At 62.4% G+C, this 22,568-nt stretch overlaps 2 protein-coding genes across 2 annotated transcripts; both read right to left on the reverse strand.

The window, feature by feature from the left end:
* Window positions 1-772: 772 nt before the first annotated feature.
* On the reverse strand, window positions 773-4,450 carry QRFP (pyroglutamylated RFamide peptide). Its single transcript, XM_074891100.1, has 2 exons — window positions 4,335-4,450; window positions 773-3,126 (listed from the first exon to the last, which is right to left on the reverse strand). The coding sequence occupies exon 2, from the start codon at window positions 3,124-3,126 to the stop codon at window positions 2,740-2,742; it is 387 nt and encodes a 128-aa protein (XP_074747201.1). The 5' UTR covers window positions 4,335-4,450; the 3' UTR covers window positions 773-2,739.
* Window positions 4,451-5,386: 936 nt separating this feature from the next.
* FIBCD1 (fibrinogen C domain containing 1) lies at window positions 5,387-22,235 on the reverse strand. The gene is made up of 7 exons (XM_074891305.1): window positions 22,148-22,235; window positions 16,682-17,158; window positions 15,559-15,718; window positions 14,655-14,791; window positions 8,969-9,065; window positions 8,418-8,597; window positions 5,387-8,119 (listed from the first exon to the last, which is right to left on the reverse strand). The coding sequence occupies exons 1-7, from the start codon at window positions 22,217-22,219 to the stop codon at window positions 7,860-7,862; spliced, it is 1,383 nt and encodes a 460-aa protein (XP_074747406.1). The 5' UTR covers window positions 22,220-22,235; the 3' UTR covers window positions 5,387-7,859.
* Window positions 22,236-22,568: the final 333 nt, after the last annotated feature.

Genomic DNA, 22,568 nt, shown 5'->3' on the forward strand with positions numbered 1-22,568 from the left:
TCGGTGACCCCTGGGAGGGGAGGAATTGGGGGGGTGGGGTGTAGGTTCCCTTGGGAGCTGGATGGGAGTCACCATGTCCAGCATGCTGGGATGGGCTTTCCAGCCTCCTGGGGTTGCCCTTGATGTGTTCCCCCCTCTGGGACAACACCCCCAAATGTCAGGCAGTTATTTTCCATTCACTTTTACCTCCTCCTCTCCCCCACCCTCAATCACCAAGCAGCAATAGCAAAAAGCCTGGAGCGCTGCCTTTTCCCAAGCACATCAGCCATCCTAACGCGTGCCACGGGGTGCTCCGGGGCTGCTGCAGCCCCTCGCCTGCCCGCCCCCCCCGCAGCCTGTCGGGAGCCCTTTTCCTCCCGGCGGGTGATGGCATCACCCCCATGGCACAGAGCTGCCCATCAAGGAGCCCCCTGGGCACTCGGGCTGAGCCTGGCACTGTCCCACCTGCCAGGTAAGCGCTGTGGGAAGCGCTGGCTTTTACTTTTAAATCAGTTATACAGAGGGTTATCGAGCTTCAATCAAAGCCTCATTATACGTGGGGTTTTATCATGCTGCTCTGACCCTTTTCCTCTCGTGGACTTGAGAGCAGGAGCCCAGGCCCCAGCATCGCTCAGCAGGTTTCCTTTCCCTTCCCGCAGCAGACGGTGCCACTTTTCCCTGCAATGATCCATCACGCAAAGCCAGGGATTTACCAGCCCTCGCTAACCCAGCGTTGCTCCAAAACTCTTTCCCCTTTCTCCCTCCCGTCCCTCCCCCCGACTCCAGCGCAGGGTAAAATTGATCAGTGCATATTTATTGATGGTTTGAACACTCAAAAGAAAGGAAAAAAAAAAAAAAAGAAGAGACGTTGCCATAGAAACATCGATAAAGCTCCCGTCTCCGCTGCGTGATGCGAGCGCTGCGCCTGCATCCCCCGAACCAGCGGCCTTTGCTGGGGTGGGAGGCGAGAGGGATCGGAGGTGGGTTTGGGGGTGCCCAGGGGTGGGGGGGCGCTGCACAGGCTCAGCCACCGGGTTTGTTGGTCGCCGCTGGGGTCCCTGCGGTGCGAGATTGTTACTGCAGCAGAGATGCAGGGGAAGGAAAACGCCCTTCCTCCCCTTCGTCCTCCTGCGAGGGCCAAATCCTGGCATCAGCTGTGTCCCTGCAAAGCTGGAGTCCCTCCCGTTCTGGGCCCGTGGGGCTGGGAGGAGCCCACTCCTGTGCCTCCATCACTCCTCCCTCGACCTGCGGCCCCACGGCTGGTGTTTTCTTGCAGATTCCAGCTCGCCTCCATTCAGCCTCCAGTTACACACCGCTCCCGCTGCGAGAACAGCTCGTGCCGGCCCTGGCAGCACTGTATTAAGTGGTCTGTCTGCTTGATGGATATTACAATGCACCTCTTGGAGCCTGATTTTTTTTCTTTTTCCTTTTTTTTTTTTTTCCCTCTAACCAAGTCCTGCCACGGTCTTTGATTTTGAGAGTGCAATTTAGCGCTTGCAAATCATTGCCCTGCTTCATTTTTGTGCCTGCAATGAAATATTAGCAGTCGTTAGGTGTCTAACTTGCAGTTAGTGCCTGCAAGCCAGGTAGTTAGACCTCTGATTACTAATATCTCTGCCTGCAGTGGCAGGCACAAAAGCAAACGTCATTGTTGGCATTGGCAGAGCTAAATCTGCCCAAAGGAGGAGAAGGCAGTCGCTGAGGAGCGGGGCTTCTCCTTCGCAGCCCTGCTGTGCTGCTTTTTTGGGGCTAGCGATTCCCCAGGCTGCACCATTGGCAGCAGAGGGGACCGGAGAGCAGGAAGACACCGAGCGCCTGTTGGTGGCCCCAGGTAGGCTCAGGGGTCCTTGGTTCAGTCCCTCTGCACCCAAGTTTCTGCGGCGGCTACAGCTGGGAATAGGTGGTGATGAGGCTAGGAGGACGTTAGGAAGGGCCAGGCTTTTAGGCAAGAGCTGGGGTGATGTGACAAGGACGCTGAAGGTCAGTCATCACCATCTCACCCCTGCAAGGACGCTGGTGGCACCTGAGGATGGGTCTCGGGGTTGGGGTGTGAGCAGGGCAGCGGGACTGCAGCAGGGCTGGTGATGCCTGGGCAGGTTTCTGTGCTCATGCCAGGGATTTCTAAGGACAAGATTTTCTTGAACCCCGCTGCTCTGTCCTGGTTTGCACACAGGAGCTGGCTCTTGTAAGTGGCATCTTGACACTAAGCAGAATTTGCTGCCGGAGGGACTTTTCCTTAATAGGCAGGAGAGCAGCAGCTCTGCGACTCCATGGGGAGCTCTGAGGGACCTTCTCCTCCCCGACAGCCCTGCCCTGGCTGGCAGCTGCAGTCCCCAGGGGACTGTCACCTCCAGGACTATCCGGCTGTAACCCTTCAGCCTGACTCCCTCCATCCTCGACACCTGGCCCTGCCACCTCTGCCTGTCCTGGGGTGTCATCCCTGCTCTCTGTCTGCACTGCGGCGCTGGGACCCAGCGCAGGCCCTTTCCCTGGAACCCAGCAAAGGCCACGTGTGACCAGGAAGGGACAGGGTGGCTTCTTTTTAAGACACCCTCCTCTTCTTCCATTGCACCGGCTGGAAACAAGGACGTGAGATCTGGAGCAGGGCTGCAAGTGGAGCAAACGTGGTGACTCCCCTCCCCAAGGCAATCCCAGCAGCAAAACCCCCCAATACCCTTTTGTCCGAGCAAACCTAGGTGAGAGAGAAGGGAAGGATGGGATGGGGCAACCCGCAGGAAGTGGGGGATCAAGTCCAGGCCCTCATCTCCCAAAGCGGAAGGTGAAGCCCCCTTTTCTCCTGTTGTAGCCGTTGAGCTCCTCAGCCAGGTTCCCCAGCGTGCTGCTGCGCTTCTCCCCTCCTGCCGGCAGCAGCTCGGAGCCCCCCTGCCTGCCCGGCCGCTGCCTGGCCCCCTCCTCGCCGTATCCCCGCAGCTCCCGGGCGATGCCCAGCAGCCTGCTCAGCTCCTCGCTTTGCCTCCGCTTTGCTCCTGCCCTCCAGTCAGCACCCGAGTCCTCGGCTGCCGCTTGCCAGCTGGGCTCAAGCAGGGTCCCTTCCCCGGGGTCTCCCAGCTCCTGCCGCTCGCTGGGGGGGAAGCAGGCCCCCAGGCTCAGGAGGAAGAGGCAGGACAGCGAGTAGGGTGCTCTCATCTGGGGGAAGCACAGGAATGGAAAGACACGTCAGTAAACGGCAGAGCATCCTCAGGCAGCAGCTAAAGCAGCAGCAAGGGCTGTCCCCAGCTAGCACGAGTTCCCCATCCCCGCTGTGGCACCCACAAACCAGCCCTGGCACCCCTACACCCTGCGAGAAAACCCCTCCAGCGCCCGCAACGACTCCTGCAGCCTCTGCGCCAGCACCCGACTGCAGTGGGGGTGCTGAGCTCACTCTGCCTCTTTCAAACCTGCTCCCCTTCATCTTTAGCAACTCCGTGCTCACAAATTACAGCCTTGCAGCTACTCCCCTGGTTGGCAGCCAAAAGCCGGGCTCTGCTTGGTTGGGGCTGGCTGAGTGGGCTATTAGCCGGGCAGGCTGATGGGCTCCGGAGCTGCCTGCTCCTCTCAGAGGCACTGCGGGGAGGACTTAAGTGCATTCACCTGAGCCGGCCTTATCTTCCCAACGCGCAGGTCCTACCTGCAGTGCCTGGCTAATGCGAGTGCGGAGGAAGGTGCTCGACATTCCTCTGCTTTATGGGGCTCGGAGGTGCCCCGCCGGCAGCAGGGTCTGCTGAGCAGAGAGGGGGGGAGCACGGTCCTGGGCCGCGTGCAGCAATGCCGCAGGCACCCAGGGTGACCTTGAGCACAACCAGGGCTGCTCTGCCTCCCCTTCCTCCTCCTGCAAAGGCTCAGAAAGGGAAAATGGATTTTTTAATTATTTTTTTCTGCTGCAGATGTTGCCTTAAAAGCCCCCCTGCAGGTGATGGGGGCCAGGGGGTCTTGCAGGGTGGGGTGCTGCTGCGGGTGCTCCTTGCTCCTGTGCCAGACCCAGCTTAGCCCCAGCCCCTGCTTACCCTCCCCAGCACCCCCCCTGCCCATGGGCTTTGCTTTGGGGTGCTCCCTGCCTCATTCACACTTTGCTGCTGCTCTGCGCTCTCCCCTTTTGCACCCAGTTGCCCATCGTGGAACCAAATTGCTGGGTGCAGCCAGAGTGGGGAGCACCTTCCCAGCACCAGCGATGGGTGCTGCTGAGCCCCACTCCAAGGGTTGGGGGTGCCAGTGGGTGCCCTGCCCGGCCCTGCCTGTTGCCCTCAGCTGCCTCCTACCAGCCTTCGCCTCCTCGCTGGCTGCACTGCCTGTCGAGGCACGGTACAAAGCAGGCACGCGGGGGAAGACAGACAGACAGACGGCCGCCAGCGACTCACCTCTCCACCTCGGGTGATGCCCCAGCGCTGCCTGCCCTGGCCCTGCTCCGTGCTGCCTCGAGCCCGTGCCCGGACTGAGCTGGCCAGCCCACCTTGCCGGCCATTAAATACCCGCCGGCGCTAATTGCCATGTCACCCCTCGAGCGCGTGGCCAGCTCACAGGGCTGTGGCTGCCCAGAGCAGAGGCTGGGATCCCTGCGGGGAGGGGGCTGGAGGGGGGGACGGGGGCTGGCCAAGCCACCACAATGGGAGCACGTCGCCACTGCTAATTAACGCGCCTCCTTCGTTTGCCGCCTCGTTTGGAGGAGAGGCTGGGTGTGCGCCGCGCTAGAGACGGCCTTGAGTCACTGGCAGCGGTGCTGGTGGGAGGGAGGGTCTCATCTGGGGGCACGAATGTCCCCCACCCTCTTGGCGGGTGCATACTTGTGTGTGGCTGTTGGGGGTCCCAGACGTGTGTGCAGGTGTGGTGGGTGCGCAGGCACTGGCAGGGACCCCTGCACCCCCAAGCCCGCTCAGGGACTGGCCCTGCGCGCACAAGCTGGAGTGCTCCCCCCGCCCTTGGCTGGTGCTGGCAGCCACCGGTGCTAAAGCGTGGGACCCCAATGCCTGGCACTCAGCTGTCACCTCCTGGGTCTGTCCTGGCCTGGGGCAGAGTGGGGTGTGGGGTGGGCAGCACTCAGCTCAGCGGGAAGGGGCCAGGGCACCCCATCTGCCCATCAGCACAGGCACAGGGGACCAGGTCCCCTCGGCACCGAGACCTGCCACCACCCTCTGTCCTGGCCCCAGGGCCACCCGCGGTGCCTGGGTTTGGGCTGGAGCCCTGGGAAGCCTCCACTGGCCCGTTCCTGCCCCGCCGGGTCTCCCCAGCAGCTTTGCAGAGTGGTTTGGGTAGGCCAAGCCCACGATGGGCAGGTTCCTGGGGATGCCACGCCGTGAGCCCGGTGCAGGGATGGAGCCATCCCCGGCAATCCGGCGCCGCTCCCTTTGCTGTCACCGCGACAGGTTTCTCCGGCAATGTCCCAGCACGTGGGCACAGCCACTGACACGCCAGCTAACGATGAGTTCCTTTTATTAAGGAGTTTAGAAAGTCCACATATACAGCGTTGGACACCACTCACACACGACCTAGACTTCACGGCACTGCTACACAGCACGACCCAGCCCAGGGCTCCGCCGGGAAGGTACGTGGCCAGGTCCCGGGCCCCCCCAGATGCCCCTGCCCACCCCTCTCCAGAGAGGTGTCACCACAGACGGGTTTAGCCTAATCTGGGGCTGCGGAGTGACGCGTCCGCTCTCGGGAATAATCCTGGGAAATCCTGCATCTTGGTGTGGATTAAATACTTCTCGCGCAAGTCAAAACAGAGTCATTAGGGAGTCCTGGGTGACACGGGCAGTTACACAAGGGCGTGCTACCAACAACCGTCCTGTCCCCAGCACGAAAAAACACCGGTGGAGGGATCCCGGGAGGGGACGAGCCTTCCCACCCGGGGCACGTGGCTCCGTGTGCCTTCTTGTCCTGAAGGCGAGTGCTAGAAAACCCAGCTACAGCTAATCCACTGAAATAAATGAACAAAAAGTAAAGACAGGCGTTGTGCTCCCTGCCTGCATGGGACCCTTTCTAGAGGGGTCCAGCGAGGCGCAGGAAGCCCCTCGGGAGCTGCCAGGGGCTCCTGCTCTTGTGCTGGCTGGGAAATGCCACCACCGAGCTCCCCCAAATCCCATTGCTTGGGAAACCCAGCCTGGCTGGCTGCTCCAGGCAGGGACAGAGCCAGACAGAGCCTGTGCTCAGAGCTCATCCTCACCCGAGGGCTCCGAGGAATGTTCTGGCAGAGGGGAAAGCTGCGGTGATCCCCAGTGCATTGTTTGTCCCCGCTTCCCCAGCAAGACAGACAGACAAGGACTTGCCCAGCAGGCAAAAGGGTGCAACCAGCACAAGGTCTGAGGTGGGGAAGGCTTAAAAAAAGAAGCACGCAGGGAAGTACAAATCTGCCACAGCCAGGAAGATGAGCCTTTGATCTCTCTGTGCCTTAAGCCTCCCGGAAACAGGAACTGCGGGAGCTTTCCTCCCCTTCTCAGGCAGTCTGTCCGTCCAACAGTGTTTCTTGGGACCAGGGCCTGGCGCAGGGGCTCTGCTCCCCATTGCTGCTGTAGCACAGGCAGAAAATCATGTAAAGGGTAGCAGGATTCCAGCTGTCCCCCTCCCTGTTCCTACACAGCCCACTCAGGCTTGGTTTTTTTGGTTTTTTTACAAAATCCCCAGGTTGAGTCCTTCAAGAGAGCCAGAGGGAGAGGTCAGCCCCACACCCCATGGCAGCTCCTCCTTGGGTTGGCTGGCACGAGGCATCGCCTGCTGCCCAGTTATCAGGGCCCTGCAGATGCTAAGCCCCACTCAGGTCTTCTTTTTGCAAAACCTTAATGGGATTTGAAGAAATGAAAGGCTTTGAATATCTGCAGGTGCCGAGCCAGAGCGCGGCTCATCCTTGGGTAAAAATGAATGCTGGTCCCCAGGCTGGGAGCGAGCAGAGGGGGCTCGCTCAGGGACATGCGGGTGTGCTGGCCAAAGCCAAGGGTTTCAGGAAAGGTCACAGCTTTTGGATGGCAAAAGTCCGACATAAATCCAAGTGGATCTGTTTGGGAGGGAGGAGCTGCGAAATGCAGGCAGAGCTGTGCTGGGAAGCGAGCCTTCCTCACCTCCTCCTCCTTGCCATGCTCCCCGTTTCCCCAGCTCCATGCCCTGTTCAGTTCTGGGGGTGTGTCTTTGCAGCACCATGTTGTCTTGCTTTGGGGTGTCCCAACCTGCCGGGAAGCTCCAGGAACTGGGACAACGGGGACAAAGGAGTTTATAGTTGTCCCTTTCCAGCTGCATTGCTCTCGCAGGGGCAGAGGTGAGCGTTTTGCAGACCGGAGAAGGAATCGCTGGCACGGTCAGGAATCTGCATGGGCTGCAACCCAGCCGAGCCCTCCCCATCCCCAGGGGTACCATGGGGTGAGCTGGAACCGTGGAACAGCAGCCCTATCCCTGTCCTGTCCCAGGGGCTCTGCAGGGCTCAGGGGCTCCCCGTGGCGAGTGTCCCCCCATCCCTCACCAGCTCAGCCAGGCCAGTGCTGGGTGTCTGTGCCCAAAGTGGAGATGAGCGGAGGTGCCCAGCCTGCCTGGGCTGCTGCATCCCTCCCTCCCTCCCTCCCTCTAGTCCCTTCCCCTCCTTGCCAGACCCGGCTGGGCACTGGTCCCCAAATCCCCGCATCCCGCTGCCCTCTCTGCCGCAGCCATAAGCACCAGCTGTGGGTCACGCTCTGTCCAGGAGACCCGTTTTGGCTGCAGGGGAGCCATGGCAGTAGGAAGCAAAGGTCCAGTGATGTCCGTGGGTGCCCAGGAGCTAAAGCCACCCTTGCTGGGGGCAGGTGCTCTCCAGGGGCCCCTCAGAGATGGGCCAGCCCTCAGGGAGGATGGGGAGGATGGCAGCTGGGGGGTGGTGGGGAAGGGTGGGGGACTGGGCACGGGGTGGGGGGGTTCATGCCATCCAGCTAATTCTCCTCCCGGACGGGCCGGATCTTCATCTCGGTGAACTTGAGGGAGTACTGCCAGCCGGTCCAGGAGGACCACTCGATGCCGTCGGCGTAGGAGCTGTGGTGGCCCTTGAGGTACTGCCCGTTGAGGTTGGAGGTGTGGCAGTTGCGGTACCACCAGGCGCCGTGGTAGAAAGCTGCGCAGTTGTTCTCCGAGTGGTCGTTGTCCAGGTCCTTGGTGGTGAACTTCATCCCGTTGTGCTTCAGGAAGGAGTCACCTGCCACCGGGGGAAAGGAGCCATGATGGGCCCTTCCTGCCCCTCACCCTGCCCTTGGGCTGTTTCCCACCCCAGGGGGCTCCTGTGGGCACCCCAATGGGGCACTTGGGGTCACGGACCCTGCAAACACCCAACTGCAGCCCCTCTCCTTCCTCCAGCTCCCTGTGGCTGCAGGGACGCAGCCGGCACTGCTGCCAGCACCGGAGGAGACCGCTAACACCCCAGCGAGGAGATTTGGTGGCCGTGGGCTTCCCTTGCTCCATGAGACCACGCGTGTCCCCCTGCCGCATCACCCTACCTGCTGTCCCCGAGTAGTCGGCGATGGAGACAGGGTACCCGTCCTCCTCGGGGTCGACGGAGAAGAGCCCCACGCCAAAGCTGCCGTAGTGGGCGAAGGCGGTGCCGTTGTCAAAGTCCTCCAGGTCGATGCGGAGCTCGTAGCTGCCCTGCACCGTCAGCACGTGGATCCGCTTCAGCCCTGCGGCAGAGGGAGGGGGTGAGTGTGGGGACCCCGTCAGGGATGGGGTGGCCAGGGGTCCCTGGGGAGGGGTCTTGGGGCAGGACAGGGAGTGGTTCCCACCCTCAAGCCCTCACTCTGTTGTTGCTGCATGGCCAAGGGCACGTGCTCAGTTTGTGGGCAAACAGCCCCATCGCTTCCCTGCCCCTGTGCAGCCACCTGGTCCCCTCCCCGCCTGCCCTGGCCATTATTCTTAGGACGTGGGTGCTGGCCAGGGGGGTCTCAGTGTCCCTTCCTTTGCAAAGGAAACCCCAGACCTCCCTGGGAGGGGGGCTGGGGAACCCCAGGCTTTGCCAGCCCGCCCAGAGTCGAGCACTGCCAGCCCCACGCACCTAACCAGTGCTCTCCTGTCAGCTTCCCGAAGCCATCCCGGTAAGCTTCCCAGCCACGGAAAAAGTTCACAGAGCCGTCCTCCCGCCGCTGAAACACCTGGGGAGACACGTGGGGCGTCAGTCATGGGGCTGCTCCGAGCCTGCGCACCCCGAGCAGCCCCCCTGCTCCCCACCGTGCTGCCCACCCCTCCCCACCGCTGCCTTAGTAGACACGGGCACAAATTAAACCCTTTCAACTCAGTAATTACACAGGGATGCTGGCGAGCAGGTCCCCAGGGAAGGACCGGATCATTATCTGCCTGCTCCCAGGGATGGGTGCGTTGGGTCAGATAAAATCCTTCACCAGATCCTCTGCCTGGAAATGGAAGCAGAGCTCAGGAAGCCCACGGTGTGCTCCTGCGGGAAGGTGGCCGGTGCCCCTGGGAGCAGTGGGCACCCGGCACCCGGCTCGAAACAGCCTGGGATCTGCCATTACACGCAGGAACAGAGGTGAGGATGGATGGACAGACAGACAGCAGCACTCGGGGTCTGTCCCTGCAGCACGTGCTGCCAAACCATCCGGCAGACAGCAGGATGCTCGGAGCTGTGTAAAGATAAGCAGCTGATTTCCCCCTCCCGAGTGCCCCCCAGTCTCTGCGGGGCAGCTGCCCCGTTATCAGGCATCGTTCCTGTGATGGCCTCGTTAGTCATCCCAGAGAAATTAACTGTGGGGCACCGGCTGCCCCAACTCTGCCAGAGCCCCCAGATCCCCGCCAGATCACTGGGGCTCAGCGCAGCATTTTACCTTGGAGCCTTTCCCTTTTCCTCTCCCATCTGCTCATCGGCATGTCGTGCCCTGTGTGTTTCATCCCCTTTCATCCATAGTTTCGGGTTTGATTTATTGACAATGATCCAGAAAATACTGCTCCGTGTCCAACCATTTGAACTTAATTAAGCCTCCAACCCTGGATTAATTGCATTAAACTTGGCTGAGCCAGTCTGCCCAATTGCCACCAAGCCCCGCGCTCCTGTGGCCGCGGCGGCGGGAGGGGACGACGGGGCACTTGGTGATTTAGGAACAGCCGCCCTGTGCGCCGGCAGCCAAGGGGCCAGAGCACCCCGTCTGCAGGGCTGGGATGTGTTGCTGAGCCCATTCACCCTGATTCCAGCAGCTGAGACTCAGGCAACACCACCGAGCCCCCGCACCGGCCGGGAAGCCGCCGTGCTTTGCTCCATGGCGGGGATGCTCCTTCCCAGCCGCCCCCCGGCTGCTCCTGCCCTTCTGCATGTCCAGTGTTTCATCCCAGCATGTGGAGGAGACCCAGCTCATGAGCTTCGCGCTGGTTTGTCCCTCACCAGATGGACATTTTCGGGGCTGTGGGTGCCCGGTGCAGGCTCCAGCGCGCTCCTTGGCATGGCAGGGCTCTGATCCTGCTGTACTTACCTTCTAGAATTAGAGCCTTAATTTTTATCCCTGTGTTGAGCACTTGAGAAGCTGCAGTTAAGCCCGTTTAAAGGGGCTTTCTTTGGGCTTGCTGGGAAAGGGGGATGGATGGCGTGGCTGGATGGGGGCCCGAAGCTGATTTTCCCCAGCCAACGTCCGCTCCAGCCCTGCTGCACAGGGAAGGTGGCGGAGGCAGCACCGATGCTCCCTCTTAATCAGCTTTGACCCGCGGTTGTAAATAGGCCAGTTGCCTGAGCGGTGCCCAGGGAAGCGTGCGGGGCACGTCTCGCTGGCTGAGCCTTGGCTCGGCAATCAGCCCGGGTGCTGGAGGAGCCCTTGGTGCTCCAGTGCCTGCTGGGCTCAGCTCCAAGGGGCTGGAAACTGGGTTGGGAGGGCTGGTGGGTGCTGGAAGTCCAGTGTCCTCCTGAATCTCCTGCTCCATCCTCATCATCTCTTGTACATGGTTCCTCCTTGTGCTTCATGTGTGCACCCGCCTCTCCTGCAGGCAGGTGGGGAGGTGGGAGCCTCCTCCTCACCCCCCACACCAGGATGCTGCAGGCACCGGGATGCTGCAGGCACCAGGATGCTGCAACACCAGTGACCCGCAGGCTCGCCGCGCGCTCCCAGCCCTGCCTCGCTGCTCTCTTCCTCCTCATCAAATATGCATCACCCCCTCTTAAGCAAAAAGGATTTCCTTCCCTTCTTTAAAGGCAAGGCTGAAATATTTATCTCCCCCGCTCTCTGCCTCCCCCGGTCATGCTGAGCTCACGGGGCAGGGACAGGCTCCTGCAAAGGCACCAACCCAGAAAAATGGGTTAAAAAAAGAGAAAAGCGGGAGTGCTGGCCTGTGCCTGCCATGGCGTTGGTGGCGAGGGAGGGCTCTGCTCCCTCTCCCCGCAGCCCCGATGCCAGCCCCCACCAAAGCCCCATCAGGCTCAAAACCCCACCTCAGCCGCAGCCTGGGGACACACTCGGCCATCCCGTTTCTGCCACCGCAGCAGTTGAGCTCCCGGTCAGGTTTTCGGCAGCTGTGGCACAGCCGCCACAGCACCGGCTGCCGTTTCTCTGAGCCCCCATCACAGTGGGGAGACCATCTTCAGGTTCAGTCACGGAGAAGACAATCTTGGAGCATCGCAGGGGCCGGTCTCTAGGAAGTGCCAATCCCCTGCCATAGCCTGTAACATCGCAGCCAGCAGCGCTGCCCGTCCCGGGGACCCGGCTGCTCCTGCCTGTCCCCGCCGGCAAAATTGTCTTGTCCCATTCATGGCGACACATAAATCCCATCTTTCGGAAACAGCATGCGTTTCCCCAGGCTCGTCTCACCCACTGCCTTCGGCTTACCCCAGTCCATGTGTAAATGCATCAGCATCTGCTCAAACCCCCCAGCCCGCTCCGGGACCCCTCTGGCGGGTGGTGAGCGGGCTGGGCAAAGCTGTCCCTGTGAGCAGCCCCAGCGTAGCAGATGCCCATGGAGCTGGAAGCTGTCACTTAACATCACCACAGCCCTCGTCCTGCTGGCACAGCCTTTTCTCCCACATCCTTTGGCTTGCCCACCACTTCCCAATACATGCTGTACATGGAAAATAATGCTGAAGCAGCCGGAATTGTCACGGCACTGTTATTTATGGGGCTGAGATGCTGATCCTGGGGGGCTTTGCCCTGGCTGGGCAGTGATGGAGGCTCAGGGGCACTGGGAGGAGCGTGGGGCATTTCCAAAAACAGCACATGAAGAGGCAACTTTTTCAGGCCTCCCAGGATGCTGAGCCTCCCCCACCCCGTTATTACTTTAATAAAGTGCCGGAGGTGAGTGTCAAAGGGGGAGTCAGGGTCAGGCTGGGCAATTACAGGGCTGCAGCCTGGCACTGCGTGAGGCTTGGGTCAGCCCGGGGGAGTCACTGCAATTAAAGTCGGTGCTGAGCGCAGGACGTGGATGTTCCCGTGGGCACCGGTGGGCACCGACCCAGACCCACGCCCCAGCTGGCTGCAAACATGGCCCCGCTGCTGGCGGGCAGGACAAGGGGGGAGACAAAATGGACTGGGGGGGTGTGCTGGGGGCTCCCCGGCTCTTCCCTCCCACATTTTGTGTCACCCTGCCCTGCCTGGACGCCGATGCTGGCTGCCCTCTCTGCCACGTTTCTGCCTTTTGTCTATGCAAAATCGGCAGCAAACAGCCCCAGAGCTGCAATCGCTGGCACAGCGCAGGCGACCGCAGCCGCCCTGGGCTGGATGCGGCCGTCGCAGGGAGGAGAGGTGTTAGTCTGGTGAGGGCTGTGCCTTGCTCGGCCGTCCCAACGAAAGGGATGGGGAACACCCAGGGACCTCTGGTGAGGGGACAGGGTGACACTGCAGATCACGCTGTGGGGATGGGAAGGTGCTGAGCAGCACCCGCTGACTGACCCCAGCTGGGTTTCTTCCCCACAGGGCATCAGGACAGCTCTTCCCCCTGCCCCGCTCCCTGTGGTCTCTAAGCCATCCATGCAGGCTAAGGCTTAGCTCAGCAGCTCCCAAGCTCCCGAGTCAAAATTGATTCAGCTGCTGCCATCGCTTCCACCCACCCACCCACATGCAAATAAGCCCAAATGTCAGGAGTAATCGCTCCAGAGGAGGAGGAGGAGGAGGAGGGGAGGGAAATTTCCCAGGCTCTGTACCGCGGTGCCCAGCCGTGCCACAGCTTACCTGGAGCCTGGGTAAGCCAGCGCCCCAAGGACACCCCCCCCCCTCCAACATCCTCAGCCCCATGGGAGATGGCTGAGACACCCCCTGCACCCCAAGAGACTGGAGGTACGTTTGGAAGCCTCTGCTGCAGAGCAGCCCTGAGACACGGGAGCCTGGGACAAGGGGCCTCGGCCCTGCTCTGGGTGCACCCATCTCCAGGACACCGGGAGTTGGCACCCGGTTGGGCTCCTCTTCTCCTGGCTGAGGTGGGGCAGAGCTGTGGTGCTGCCTGGTTGTGGTGCCGCAGGCAGGACCGTGCTGGCTGGGTGTAAAATCATTTACTTTGCCCCCTCCCCAGCTCAGCCAGAGCCCTCCTGGTTGCAGCAGCTTTAAATAAGCCTCTGAGTGTCTCGCTAATCACCTTGGGCTGCTCTTCAGGCAGCGCTTGAGCACGGCTGAGGCTGGTAGAGACTGTGCACGGGGTTGCAAGGGCCCTCCTCACCCTGGGGAGCAAGTGGGTCCCCCCTTTTCCCTCTGCGAGCCCCTCAGGAGCTGGGGTCCCTGGGGCTGTGCTGTGCCTCAGTTTCCCCACTGGAGCTGCTGGTACCAACCTGTGCACGACAGGTTGCTCCAGCCTGGGGTGGGCTGTGGGCAGACCGAGGCTGAAGGCTCATCAGCCCCCCGAGGGTAGGGGGGCTAAGCTCCCTCCTGGTGCTGCTCAAAGCTGCTTAGAGGAATCAGATCGTGGGGATTTGTTTCCCAGAGTTCCCAGCTGGAGGGGTGCTGGCTGGCTCAGCTCACCCAGCGTGTCCTTGGAGGAGAGGCTGCTGGCCCACCCCTCCCAGTGAGCCCCCCGCCATCTCCCTGGGACCCTCTCACTTTCCTGCCAGCACCCCAAGCAATGCTTTCCTGGGGAGGGGCTGCCTGCACCCAAAAAGACCCCTGAGGCAATGGGGTTCTCCAGGCTTGGGGCTGCCAGTGCCGCGTCCCCCCTGCTCCCTGCCCCCAGTACTGTGATTACGGGGCCGTCGCAGCCGCTGAATCAAAGCAAATGGGACAGGGCAGCTGGGCAGCGAGTGAATCGGTGCCACACTGGAGGTGTCCCGGGCACCCCTGCGTTAGATGAGGTGGAATGTGCTGGGTTTGGGGTTCACCCCGAGCCTCAGCGCCAGCCCACCAGGACCACCAGGACAGGGCAAAGCACAACCATTTACCCCATGGCACAACTGCAGCTACGCTGTGCCTCAGCCAGGCACCAGCCCCGCTGAGAAGGACCAAACTCCAGCCGTGGCATCCAACTCCCCAAAACCACCCTCCAGCTCCAGCCAAGCTCCCCCAGGGCAGGGCAGGGCCACTGGGCTCCAACGCAGGGCTGAAGCCGGCAGCTCTGCCGATGCCACCGGCACGAGTAACGCAGACAACGCTGTTTGTTTGCTTGTTTCCCCACGGGACTGGGCACCCTGTGCACAGCCAGGGCCCGTCAGCATTCATCCCCCACCCCGATAGCACATCCAAGTGCTGAGAGTGACATCTCCCACCCCTGGCATGGGGACAGCCCGTGGCCGGCGGTGGCATTGCCCAGCGCCCCCCAGCACGGCGGCAGCTCACCGTCCAGCCGCCGCCGTCGGTCGTCATGTCGCAGTAGACCTGGAAGCCGGAGGGATAGTGCGTGGGGAAGATGGAGTAAATCCCATCCTCTTGCTGTCCGCTCGCATAGATGTCAAAGCAGTCTCGGGGCCGGGAGCCTGCAGCGTGGCATTGGGATGGGGTGGGACAGGAGGAAAGCTGGTTAATTAATGATCTAATTTAATGGCTTGCCATTTCTTTCAGGCTCTCAACCTTGCTGCCAGCTCTAGTTGGCGGCTCGGTGCTGCCTTGCTGTTTCTCTCCTTTCTCCTTCAATGCTCAGGGTGAGCAGTGCCCGGGGGGGACTCAGCCACCACGGGGACCCCCACCTTGGCAACCGTCAGGGACCGACCCCATGTCCCTGTGTGACGGCAAGGGCAGGCTGGGACCCAGCTGGGGAGGAGGGAGCCGATGCCTGGAGGCAGCTGCAGGCAGCATGTGGGCATGTGCTCGCAGCCCCGGGACAGTCTTACTCAGCTTCATCTTAACCAAACGATGATGAATGGGACTGTTTATTTCAAGTCCCGTGCAGCGCTGCCCTCTGCACCCCAGTGAAGGCGAACGGTCGCATCTCGCTCTGCTTTTGCCCCAGCTACGTCTACGTGGGGAATAGGGGGGTCAGCAGGGGTGTAAAGTGGCTTTTGTGCTGGCTGGTTTATGGACAACTGGGCGCCGCACAGTGAGAAACACCCCTTCTAGGACACAACTTTCCATCTCTCTCCTGCTCCATCTCCCCCATCTCCTCACCAGCCCCCCCAGTGTATTAAATCCCTTCTCCAGACTGGTTTCCCCCATCTTGAGTGGTTTTCTTCTGCCCCTCTTCCTAGGTAGAAACCTGCTGAGAGGAGCCCCGGGTGCACCCCTCTCCTCGGGGACGCCGTCTCACCGTTGGAGCAGCCCCGGGGCCGCGCTCCCCTGGCCGGTGCTCGCTGCAGGTCGGCCTTGAGCCGGGGCCGGGCACTGCCACGCTCCTTCTGCAGCGTGTCGAGGACGTCGCTGACAGAGCTCACCAGCCGAGCCATGTTGGTCTGGCTCTCCGAGAGCAGCTGTGGGCAGGGGACATATGGGGGGACAAAGAATTGGGGTTTAATGTGGTTAAAACCCTTCCATGCCCCAGTCCCTTGACCACCCTGCCGTGAGGATGCTCTGCCCGCTCCCACGGCTCCCCAAGTGCCTGGGGGCAGCAACACTCCCCGCGAGGGTACGGGCTGGTGAGGGCCAGGTGGGGACATAAAAGCCACAGCAGATCCCATATGGCATGTCCGGTGCTTTTTGGCCTGGGGTCAGGGTCCAGATAGCACCTATTGCCATCAGGGCTGAGAAATCCCCGAACTTGGGTGCGTCGGTGCCACCACCCGTGGGATAAAGAGCATTTCTGGACAAGGGATGGGATCGTGAGGTGGCAGGAATAGCTGCGTCCTGAGACAGCCACTGGCTCTCCACTGTCCCCGAGGTGACCCGGGCCAGGCGAGTGACATGGGGAGGCCATGGCAGAGCAGCAGGATGGGGAGCGAAGCGAAGCAGCAGGGATCGAGCAGCCCCATCCAAAGGGAGATGAGGGACAGGCACGGAGCTGAGCATCCAGCCGTGCCCTGGCTCTTGCTACAATGTCCGGCAGACCCCCGGCATAACCAGGTAAGTATTTCATCACCTGGGAAATTTGTGGGACTGTAAATAAAGGGGGGCTGATTGCTGCATGAACCACCCTTGGGATGGTCCTGTGCTGTGCTTGGCTCGGCTCAGAGCCCCCAAACTGGACCCAAAGCCGGCAGATCCACAACGTGGGAGGCTGCACGCCCAGCTCGTTGGCACCGGGGCAGTTCGGCAGTGAGACACAGGAGGCTGATGAGCTGGAGCTGAAGTTGTGCTTCCTAACTTGCAATTCCCAAGCACCCACCTTAAACCTCAGCTCCTTGTGCTGGAGGTCTCCCCTGGACACCGTGGGGAGATGGGAACAGGGGGGGGCTGTCCCCAAGGAGCACCGTGTGGCACTCCCAGCCCCAGCTCACCTGGATGAGCCTGCCCTGCTCTCCCTGCAGGGCGCTGAGCTCCTGCCCCATGGCGCTGTGCCCCTTCTTGAGGCCATCACAGTCGGCACGCAGCTGCACAGCGTGTGTCAGCAGCTTGGCCACCTCGTCCGCCACTGTGACCAGCAGGGCCTTCTGCTGGCTCTTGGTGGCCTTGGCCTCGGCATCGTGGTCTGTGACGGCGCGCAGCAGGGAGGTCTGCAGCCCCTCCAGGCGCCCGAAGGTGCCCGCCGCATCGGGGCAGTTGGGGTCGATGAAAATGTTGATGCGGGAGCTGTCGGCTTTCTCGATGGTGACCAGCGCGTTGGCTTCCTCGGGGTTGGTGCTGATGACGGGGGGCGACTCAGTGACGGGCGTGTGGTAGTGGTTCATGAAGAGGATGGCCCCCGTGACTGTCACTGCCAGGAGGACGGCCACCGAGAGCAGGACAGTGCACAGGATGTATCCGCAGCTCATCCTCTGCGGACAGAGAGATGGACACCATTGGGACCCGTCTAGACAGACCCATCCCGGCTCCCCTTCATCCGAGAGGTGGGTTCAAACCCTCACGGGATTCGGGGGGTCCAGCAACAAGGGAAGTGAGGTTGGACATGGCGGGTGGTGGCAGAGGAGGGGCTGTGGGGACCCCAGGGAGCCCTGCGGTTCTGTCAGGGACGTGGAGGCCACGGGCGAGCGCTCAGCAAGCAAAGCAGCTAAACCTGCCTGGGAGGCGGAGGTATGAAATAATAAAGAGAGCGAACGCGTAGCAGCCGCCTGCTCCCACTGGCATGTTTTATTTAAGGCGGTGATACTCAGCTGGAGCAGCCCAGGCTCTCGGGGAGGTGCGTGCGGGGCTCCCCACTGCCCTGGGCACGAATATGGGAAGAAAAAGGGAAAACACCCCATGTGCCCCAGAGCGGGGACGGCGGGGATAGCAAGGAGGTGAGGGAAGGCAGGGGCTGTCCCCAGCAGCAAGGGGAGGCTGTGGGTCGATGCTGGGGCATTCCCAGCTGCGGGATACCATGTGTCCCCGGCTCCCTTGTGTCCTCGCTGTGTGCCGGAGGGGAGCAGATCTGCTCCCAAAGCCCTTGGACTTGTCCCAGAGCCTCCCGGCAAGGGGGGGGGTCACTGTGGGAAAGGTCTCCGACCCGCCCTGAGCCTTTCCAGCAGCTCTGCTGCCGCAAGCACCCATCGGCTCAGCCCATGGGAGCTGCTCCGTGCACACCAAGAGCCTTTTCTCCTTGCAAAGCATGAAGTGCCGAGGCCGTCAGTGCAGAGGGAGCGAGCTGCCACCCAGTCTCATCAGCCCCCCGTCCTCCCCGCCACCTCCCCTTCTCATTACACCTGCAGGACAGAGGCTGTGATTTTCCCCTGACCCTGGTCACGGCTGTCACAAGGAATTGCAGGGCTGCCAGAAAACTGCAGATTCGGAGAGACAAAGACTACTTTCCCCAGAAACGAGGGGAAAATTGCTGCATCTGCAAAGATTTCCCAGGCCCTGTCCCCTCCTGTGCACATCTATCTGGAGTGACACCTTCCTTCAAGCACCCTTCATTTCATTCACGCTCCCGCAACCATTTGCATTAAGGTGACCCCGGCTGCAGCGGGGCTGGCCAGCCAGGGTCTGGGGGGCCAGGGATGCCCCATCAGCCATGGGGGATGCTCCAGGTTTCTTCCTCAGCCCACGGAGTGAGGCTGGAGATGCAAACGGCACTGGGCTGAAAGGGAAACCACCCTGCAGGGACCTCTGTAACGAGGCAGCCCCAGGCTCAGTGTGCATTAAAAGGAGATGTCAAAGGCAATACGGGGAGCTTTTGGCAAGCAGAGGGTCAGGGGAGTTTGCCCTGTGTTTGAAGACATGAAATCCTGGCCTGGGGGCACGAAGGGCACCCAGGAGCAGCAGGATGGTGGCAGATGGAGGTGGGAGTTGCCCATTGCTGACATCCTCATGGGGACACCCAGGACCTCGGCACAACTGGGCCCCTCAGCACCCTGCAAGCGCAGAAGGGACAGGAGGGATGGCTGCTGACCAGAGCCAACGTTGGGTGGTTTGGGATCCGCAGGGTGAGCAGGGACCGTGTCCCTGTGGCTGTCCCGGCTATTGCAGCACCTTCAGCTCCCCGGCTCTGCGCCTTCCTATCCCACAGGCTGCTGCTCCCCACCACGCTGACGTCCCCAGCCTGAACCGTGCCCGCTGGGACACCCGGATGGGCTGTGACAGCTGAGGGACCCGTCCGAGCATGAAGGGTTTCAGGAGCAGAACCGTGCACGGGCAACGCTCCGCTTCCTGTGGCCACACAAATCCCAACTGGGTGATAACACACCAAAATCCTGCAGCTCTGCCCGGGAGCTGCATCCAGCTGTTTTCCAGCCTCTGAGCCCCAGCATCGCTGCCCTCCCACCAGCACTGGGAACTGGGGCAGGAACTGGGGGACAATCCCCTTTGTAAGTGACCCCCTCTGCTTGCGACCGCTAGATCCCAAGCGGTGGCAGCTTTACGGGTCCCATGGCATTTTTCTGGCAGGTTGTGTTACCTGGCAACCTGCGGTGGGGAGAGGAGGGAAACACTCAGCCAGCGGCACCAGCCACGCTCCAAATTGGGGTGTGGGTCCCCCCAAAGCCCCCCAGCACAGCAGCACAGCAGCTGCGTGCCCAGCTCCCGGCGTGGGGCCCTGCAGACACCTCTGCTGCAAGCTCCTGCCCCACCATGACCACAGCCCTCATCACTCCAGGGGTTGCTGCTGTCCGTTACACGGGCCTTGGGCTTCTGGATCTTCTTGCCAAGGCTTTCAGGAACATGCAGAACATCCCCCTGCCCCGGTTATTGGTGTCCCCCTAGGGACATCCATCAGGCTGGAGATCCCGATGTCTCCAAATCACTCCTTCCTACGGAGAGCAGAAGCTATGAGTCTGGGAGGTGCTTGGGATGAGCGGAGCTTCACTTGCAAACCTGCTCTGGAGCTGGGGTTGGAGCTCGGGAAGGAGCCCCAGGCAGGAACCGAGGCACTGTTGCCTTCCCGGTGCAAAGCTGAGCCGGGCTCTCCGTGCCCTGCACTGGCTCAGGCTGTATATTGACACTTGGCCACCGTGCCCCATGGGGGCCGGGTCCTCGGTGCCCCAGCCACGCCGCATGAGCCCTGCACCCTGGGGCTGTGCGGGTCCCTGCAGCCCCCGTGTCCATCATCCCCCCACCAAGTGTCCCCCAGCTTCCTCAGCCAGCTGGACAGGCGAGTGGCTGTGCTGGGGGGAGGACACAGGAGCTCTGGCACACATAGCCTGCGGGGAGGGAAGGACACGAGCTGGCTTGTCCCCGGGGCAGCCTGAGCAGAGCCGGAGGTGCCCTGGCCCCCGGGGAGTGTGGATGGATGGAGAGCAGTGGCAGGAGAGGCTGAGCTCTGCCATGGGAGATGCTCTTCGAGGCGGAGATGCCCTTCGCTCCTGCCAAAGCTGCTGCTCTTTGCCAGCTCGCCCGGCAAGCTCTGTGCTGTGGGATGGTGGGCAGTGATTGCAGGCAGCCCTGGGTGCTCTCCCCCTGAGCCATGCCCCCAGCCAGGTACGAACCAGGACCCTGGCTGTGCTTCTGAGGCGGGTGGACGCTGTGGTTTGCATCACCCAGGCTCAACTGCTGGCGCAAACTTTAGTCCAGGCACCCCCACCTTACTTCTGGTGTCCACGCAGCTCCAAAGGAGCCCCACAGCAGCAGAGGCCAGTCCCTTGCCCCCCCAAGCCCTTGCTCACTCTGAGCAGCTCATTTTGCATCCCAGCCACTCGCCCTGCACTGCCCCTGTCCCTCTCCACCCTCCCTGCCTGTCCAGCTCTGCTGCTGCTCAGCTTTGCGCAGGGCTGCAGCCCCCATCCCTGCTCACCCTGGGGCAGGGGCTGTATCCCAGCCGCCCCCCCTGCACACCACTGCTCCCCGCGCCCTCCCGGAGCTTAACACCGCACTTCGCTCGCTCCCCGCAGACAAACGGAGGCAGATGAACTGAATCCCGCTCCCGTTACCTGCTCTCCTCTGCCATCCAAAGCCTGACTGCTGCTGCTCCTACAGCACGGCGTGTTTTGCAGCTCGGGGAGAGGAGAGGAGAGGGCTGGTGAGACCACCAGAGCCGGCTCCATGGGTGAGCAGGCAGGAGGGCTGGGATGGGTTCCCACCAGCGCTTACGGGAGCTGGGAGCCCAGCACCAGCTGCACAGCACACTCCGTCCCTCCTTTGCAACCCCCTGCATGAGCCACCAGCTCCGGGCTGTGCTGTCCAGCCCTGTACGGGTGGTGGGGCTGGATCCATCCTGCCCAGCTCATCCTCAGGCCCATGGAGGGGGGACAGAAGCGGGTGGATAACGGCTCCAGCTGGACGGCACTGCTCGGACCCCTGGGTGGAGGGGCTGCGTGCCGGGGAGGCAGCTGTGCTGGGAAGGGGAGAGGAGAACCTGGTTTCTCTCTCGGGGGGGGTGGGTCTGGGACCTCCTGTGCTTCTCGGGGTGGGCAGCCCCTCTCCAGACAGGCGAGGAAGCCGTTCAGGCTGACCGGGGAGACGAGGGCTCAGAGAAGGGTGTGCAGGCAGCAGAAGTCAGGCAGAAGTCCCTTTCCTGCATCGCTGCGGGCAGAAGGGGGACAGGGAAGTGGCAGACTGGGGAGGGGGGTGAGTTTGTCTCACGGCTGCTCCCCCCCCATCCTCACCCAGCACCAGGGTGCGGAGGGAGGACAGGCACTGCCAGCTCCTGGCTCCTTGACTCTGGGGCTCTGTCAGAGCTTCGCTTTCCCCCAGCTCTTCACTTGCTCTTTCCCTTCCCGCTCTGCCTGTACCCAGAGTGCAGACAGGGCAGCCGCGTGCCCTGGCCAGGCAGCCATGCCTGCTCTTCCCTGCCTGCTCGCTGGCGTTGGGCGGCCGGAGGCCGGGCAGATGGCCGCTCCTTGCACGCTGGGCCGGAGGAGCTGGCACACGTGCGGCCGGTTGTGCAAACAGGCTCCGGCACGTGCCCGATCCCCCAGCGCGTCGCCGCTGGCTCTGCCACCGCTTCGCCGCACCCCGCCGCAACGCCAGCCTCTCCCCCCTCCAAAAAAAACCACCCCAAGGCCTGGCAGCTGGGAGTCCGGGGACCAAGAGGGATGAGTCTGGCTACAGCAGATGCCAAATCCCCTGTCGAGGGTTATTTAAGCGGTTTCGAACGGGCAGTGGTTCATCACAGACGTGTGTGGCAGCCCCGGAGCATCGCCCGCTGCCTGGCGCGGGGCAGCCCCGGCGCTGGAGCCCGAGGGGGGGCACTGACAAAATAAATAAACTCAATAATTCGAGAGGGGGGGGTGAAGGGAGGCAGCCCGGGGGGCTCTGCACAGCGCGGGGGGCTGCTCACCCCGCCGGGCTGCACCGGGAGAAAAACTCGCTGGGGTGAAACGCGGCGGGGGTGGGTGTCGGTGGGACCCCCGGGCTGTCCCCTGCCCCGCTGCCCCCCGCCGCCCCCCGCCCCGTACCTGCGATTTCTCCTGCTGCCCGTCCTCAAGTTGCGAGGCTCCTCCCATGGTTTTCCAGCGCTCGTTCCCCATCGCGCCGCCAACTTCCAGCCCAAGTGCCCAGACCCCCCCACCCTCCAACTCCAGACCCCCTCCCCGGCAGCGCAGCCCCCGGCCCGCCCGCACTGCCCGGCTGGCCGCGGCGGGAGGACGGGCGGCGGCAGCGGCGGCGGCGGCGGAGGAGGAGGAGGAGGGAGGGAGGAAGAGGAGGGAGGGAGGACACGGGCACGGGGGTGGATCTTCCCTTCCCGCCCGCCCCGCTCCCCCCGGGGCTCCCCCGGCCCCGCTCCGGGGACACCGCCCGGCGATGCCCCGGGGACTCTCCCCGCCCCCCCCCCCCCGGCCCAGCACCGCCCTGCGCCCCCCCCCGGCCGCCTCAGCG

The sequence above is a fragment of the Strix uralensis genome, chromosome 21 (assembly GCF_047716275.1).
Source record: "Strix uralensis isolate ZFMK-TIS-50842 chromosome 21, bStrUra1, whole genome shotgun sequence".
NCBI lineage: Eukaryota > Metazoa > Chordata > Aves > Strigiformes > Strigidae > Strix > Strix uralensis.

What these genes read in the sequence shown, in the direction of transcription:
- QRFP (XM_074891100.1), bottom strand. Translation starts at nt 3,126, where the DNA reads ATGAGAGCACCCTACTCGCTGTCCTGCCTCTTCCTCCTGAGCCTGGGG.
- FIBCD1 (XM_074891305.1), bottom strand. Translation starts at nt 22,219, where the DNA reads ATGGGGAACGAGCGCTGGAAAACCATGGGAGGAGCCTCGCAACTTGAG. An exon ending in GACAGGAGAGCACTGGTTAG is followed by an intron (nt 8,598 to 8,968) that starts GTGCGTGGGGCT and finishes CCTCTGCCGCAG; the next exon opens with GGCTGAAGCGGATCCACGTG. An exon ending in CGACTACTCGGGGACAGCAG is followed by an intron (nt 8,120 to 8,417) that starts GTAGGGTGATGC and finishes CCCCGGTGGCAG; the next exon opens with GTGACTCCTTCCTGAAGCAC.